General features: G+C 33.5%; 1 protein-coding gene across 1 annotated transcript; it reads left to right on the forward strand.

Annotated features, from left to right (window-relative positions):
• Positions 1-2,425: 2,425 nt before the first annotated feature.
• On the forward strand, positions 2,426-5,208 carry LOC18096213 (uncharacterized). The gene is made up of 4 exons (XM_024592660.2): positions 2,426-4,394; positions 4,473-4,677; positions 4,771-4,934; positions 5,008-5,208. The coding sequence occupies exons 1-4, from the start codon at positions 2,468-2,470 to the stop codon at positions 5,175-5,177; spliced, it is 2,466 nt and encodes an 821-aa protein (XP_024448428.2). The 5' UTR covers positions 2,426-2,467; the 3' UTR covers positions 5,178-5,208.
• The last annotated feature ends 211 nt before the right edge of the window (positions 5,209-5,419 follow it).

Consider the following 5,419-nt stretch of genomic DNA (forward strand, 5'->3'; position numbering starts at 1 on the left):
CTGCATTGAAGGCAACAGGACACCTCATTAAATATGTAGCTATCAAAATTATATCTGCATTTTTCAACCAAGCGATTTATATCTGCTCAACTAATAGTAACAGCAAATCCATTCGCATCTTATAGCCAAAATTGAGGAAAAAACAAAAAAAAAAAAACTATCCCAAATATATGTAATGGAATTTAAATACACCTTATAGCCTACTAAATGTTACATGATGGGAAGATTAAGAAAAAATTTAGAGCATGAGATTAGATTTCTGAATGTTTTTGGTTTTTAGTTTTAATAATAAATATATCTTTTAAATAGTTTTCGTATTTCAGAAATTTAATAAGAATCAGTAAAATCATACATAATTTCTGAACTTACAGCATCAGAAGGTGGCTGAATCTAACATCAAAATATTTTAGAGGGAGTATAATTCAATAATTGAATCGATTCTGACTTTTCAAAATGGGAGTACAGTTTGGTTGAGTCAGAATGCATAGGTGTTAGTATAGTTATATTTTAAAATGTTTTTTTAAAAAAATATATTAAAATAATTTTTTTAAATTTATTTTAAATATTAGTACATTAAAAATATAATTTTAAATAAAAAATTTTAACAAGCATATTTGAATCGTAATATTAAATACATTCTACCGGATACAGAGGGATTGTGGCTTAAATAGATATTAGTTAAAATTAAAAAGATATATATTTAAAATTAATGTTTTATATTTTTAAATGGTTTTGATGTATTAATATTAAAAATAATTTTTAAAAATAAAAAATATATTATTTTAATATATTTTTAAATAAAAAAATATATTTAAAAAAAACAATCATTAACCGCATTCAAAGACCTGCCATCTGGAGTCAGATGAGCACTTATCACTACTGCATAGATGCATAGTTATTAAACCCGGCCCGGCCCGGCGGGTCGACCCGGGACCCGGTCGACCCGGGGCCTGGACCGGGCCGGGTAATACAAAAGACCGGTGCAAGGAAAAAACCGGCCAGACCCGGCCTGACCCGGGCGACCCGGCCAGACCCGGGTGACCCGGCCTGACCCGGGTGAGACCCGGGATATATATACTAACTCACCTGCTAAATTTTTACCCTAATTTCCTTCTCTGCCGTTCAAAGTTTGATTAATTTTAATTCGAAAGAGAAGCTCGATTCCATTGCTATATCTTGTCATACTCTTGTAGGAATTTGTAATTTGCACCAGTAATTCAAAAGAGAAGCTCGATTCCAGGTGCGTCCTCTTTCTGCTTCACAGTATTTAAGTTTACAATTTATACTCTTTTCCCCTTGCGTTTCCCTTTTGAATTCAAACCTCTCAAAGCATGAAAGCAATATTCTGATGATGGATTGTTGATATTTGCTTGTGAATGACACCAAATAGTAAGGAAAAGGAGCGTTCTTTTACTGCTGCATACCAAGTAAGCTAAAAAGTAAAATGAGTCAACAAAGAAGTAACTGTGGTGGCATTTGTGCTCATTTTTTTAATGATAATCGGTTGAAAATAGATTTTCAACTTGAAAAACTTCTATTTATTTAATTTTTCGCCATTACTATGGTGGTCGGAGCATTACATAGCCTAGCAGATAAGCTATTTACTGTGATGTTGTAGAGTCGAAGCATGAAAAATACAAATTTATCTCAAATTCTTTAACTTAAAAGGATCAACGAGAGAAGTTATTAGTGTTCTAGCTCTTGGGACGTATTGAAGTAATTCCCAGCTAGACCCAGAAGGTGGATGGACGTATGATCCCAATGAAATTATCCCAATAATCCTCTGACTCTTGCTCCAACAATATTCAAATGGGGGTGATGACCAGTTTGCCTTGCATGCTAACATGATTAACCCTCTCTCTCTCCACAACCAAAATATATTATAGTTTTTTGCAATATAATATATATTTCCGGAAGATTCAAGTTGGGTGCCAAATCTTGAGAGTTGAGATCCCTTACCTTTTTGGAAAGTTACACGAGTTCCCTTTGGGATGATTTCAAGTTGAAAGGGCATTGGGGAGAAGAACAGCGTACCTTATCTGCATAAGTTGCTCAATCAATTTATACAGTATATGCTGGGTTGTATGAGTTTTTTTAAGCCTACAAGAATTTTCGGATCTTAATAATTTTTTTAACATTGTTTATTCTGCCTCCTATTTCTTTCAAACTCAAGGCGTGCTTCTTTTTCCCATTTTCTCTTTATATCTCTTTTGTTCTTCCCTTTTCTTTTCATGACATATGCTTTCAATTGTGTTGAATAACAAGTTAACGACCAATAAGATAGATTATTTGCTTTCGTTGGGTTATACATACAACTGCATCAATTTTCATTTTGTTTAATGTTGACTTTTGTGAAGAGATATAAATGGTGATATATGTTCTCAATTAGGAAAGTAAGAAGCAGCCAACACATGCAACATTTTTATTCATCATGTTAATTTGATTTGATTTACTATAGGTTTGTAAAATGGCTTCTCAACATGGTAGCACTTCAAATAACACTCCTTCAACTACTCAATCATCTGAACCTTCAATTTCTATATCAACATCAAGTGGTATAAGAGGAAAAACAGATTTAGCATGGGGTCATTGCAGAAAAGCTCCTGAACTTAGTGTGGGATGTAAGAAAACCAAATTAGTATGCTTATATTGTGCCAAAGTTTTTGCGGGTGGAGGTATTAATCGATTCAAGCAACATTTAGCTGGAACTAAAGGAGAAGTGGAACAATGCCGCAAATGTCCTCCGGATGTTCGTCATCAAATGCTTCTGAATCTTCAGGGGAATGTTGAAAAGAAAAGGAGAGCTAGAGAAATGGAAGCAGATTTCAATCCGTATAGCTCTAAACAAAGAGAGCATGAGGAGAGGATGATTAGACAATTAGAGGATGATTGTAAAGGCGATGATGATGATAATGACGATGATGTTGCTGAAGTTGATGGTAAGAAGCTAATGTTACCACCGAAGGTTGCCAATAAAGGAAAGAGTAAAATCACTGGTGCTGTTAAACAATCGTCTGTAAGATATGGAAAACAGAAAGAAAATATAACATTAGGGGCATATTTTATTCCAAGAACAACTCATGGTGCTCAAAAGTCTCTTCAAAGTTGTTGGAAAAACAAAGAAGCTGTCGAACGATGTGATCTTGCTATAGCAAAATGGATGATTGATGCATGTGTACCATTCAATGCTGCAAACTCTGTTTACTATCAACATGCTATAGATGGTATAACAGCCATGGGTCCTGGTTATAAAGGACCAAATTTCCATGCTCTTCGTGGTTATTACCTAGCAAAGGCGGTTGATGAAGTGAAGATTTTTGTTGAGAGTTATCGAGAAACTTGGAAGAAGACCGGTTGTACATTAATGGCTGATGGATGGACAGATCAAAAGAGGAGAACTTTAATTAATTTCTTAGTATATTGCCCTAAAGGAACTGTTTTTTTAAAAACAGTAGATGCATCAGAGGCCTCAAAGACTGCTGTGTTGTTGCATAAATTATTTAGAGAGGTTGTTTTATTTGTTGGGCCTGAAAATATTGTGCATATGGTGACTGATAATGCTTCTAATTATGTTGCTGCTTGCAAGTTGTTGGTGGAAGAATTTCCTTCAATATTTTGGTCTCCATGTGCTGCTCATTGCATCAACCTCATACTCCAAGATGTTGGTAAGCTACAGTCAGTTTGTTCTGTTGTTAATCATGCTTCTAGTATTACAAAGTATATTTATAATCATTGTTATCCACTATATTTGATGAGGAAGTTCACTGGAGGGAAAGAAATACTTCGACCTGCTCCTACTCGCTTTGCTACTAATTTCATAACTTTGCAAAGCATTTTAGTACACAAAGATAATTTGAGAGCTATGGTGACATCTAGAGAATGGGTCTCCTCTGCTTATGCTAAAGATAACAAAGGAAAAAGGTTTGTTGATAATGTATTGAACTCTATGTTTTGGGAAGAATGTACATCAATTGTACTAATGACCGAACCATTGGTTCGAGTTCTACGAATTGTTGATAGTGATGATAGACCTGCTATGGGATATTTATATGAGGCTATCCATTCTGCAAAGGAAGAAATGTTGAGGAGATTTCAAAAGAAAAGAACTAAGGTGCAACCTTTCATAGACATCATTAACAATAGATGGGATGGACAATTGTATAGGAAGCTTTATGCAGCGGGATTTTGGTTGAATCCTCGATTTCAGTATGATGTCAATCTAATGGATAGATATATAAACACCATTTCCGGACTTCTAGATGTTGTTGAGAAGTATGCAAATGGAAATGCAATTCTACTAAGCAAGCTTACAAGTGAAATGAAGTTGTTTAGAAATGCAGAACATGACTTTGGTAGAGTGTCTGCGAAAAATGATCGCACCCTTTTACCTCCAGGTATGTAATTATTTTCATATTCAAAGTAATTTAAAAATATTATCTTGATATAATCTAACTTATTAATTTTGTATATAGATGAATGGTGGGTGTTGTATGGAACTTGTGCTCCAAATCTCCAAAAGCTAGCTATACGAGTTTTAAGTCAAACTTGTAGTTCTTCAGGATGCGAGAGGAATTGGAGTATTTTTGAGCATATCCACTCTAAGAAGAGAAATCGATTGGAGCATCACAGACTTAATGACCTAGTTTATGTCCACTATAATCTGAGATTAAAACAAAAGTATTTTCTTTTCTCTAATTCTTCAAAAGTTATTTATATTATTACATAGCATCATTGATACTTATATTGTGTACTTTAACTTTGATTTTGTAGAAATTATTGGAAAGGACGGAATTATGATCCAATTAATTTTGAGGCATTTTCTGACACTGAAAATTGGATAGTAGAAGATGATCCATCATCTTTAACAACTGAAGAAGTAGAGATCTTTCGTCGTGATTTATCAAACATGACTATTCAAGATACTTTAAATGAAGGTAATGGAAGATTTGATCTTTCACTTTGTGTCATGATTATCATGTTTATTGATTAAGTATGTTTCAATTGTAGATTTGATAAATATAAATGAGATTGAAGATGACTGTGATGATGAAGATACACAAGAGCATGATGATGTTTCAATAGACATTAATGAGGTTGGCTCAATTCCATTGGTATTTGATTCAAATTTTGCTCCTATGGACACTGAAGAAGTCAATGCCTATATTCAACCAAAGTAAAGATATTGTGTAGAAAAAATATGATTATTCCAAAGAGGTCTTGTACTTTACCATTTTTTTTCTTTTTTTTTTAATTATATTAGTGTTAAGTGTTCAACATATTTTAAAATCTTTTGTTTTCTTTATGCAGCTGAAGATGTTGATTTATGGATTCTAATGCAAAATGGAGTTAAAATGTTGATTTATGGATTATAATGCAAACTAGAGTTGAATGTTGCCACCTTATTTTTATTATGTTAAAT

This window comes from Populus trichocarpa, chromosome 11, assembly GCF_000002775.5.
Source record: "Populus trichocarpa isolate Nisqually-1 chromosome 11, P.trichocarpa_v4.1, whole genome shotgun sequence".
NCBI classification, from domain to species: Eukaryota; Viridiplantae; Streptophyta; class Magnoliopsida; order Malpighiales; family Salicaceae; genus Populus; species Populus trichocarpa.

Bases quoted from the DNA above. Each gene is read 5' to 3' on its own strand.
- LOC18096213 (XM_024592660.2), top strand. From the start codon at position 2,468: ATGGCTTCTCAACATGGTAGCACTTCAAATAACACTCCTTCAACTACT. The intron at 4,395-4,472 runs GTATGTAATTAT...TTTTGTATATAG, and splicing joins TCGCACCCTTTTACCTCCAG to ATGAATGGTGGGTGTTGTAT. The intron at 4,678-4,770 runs GTATTTTCTTTT...TTGATTTTGTAG, and splicing joins AATCTGAGATTAAAACAAAA to AAATTATTGGAAAGGACGGA.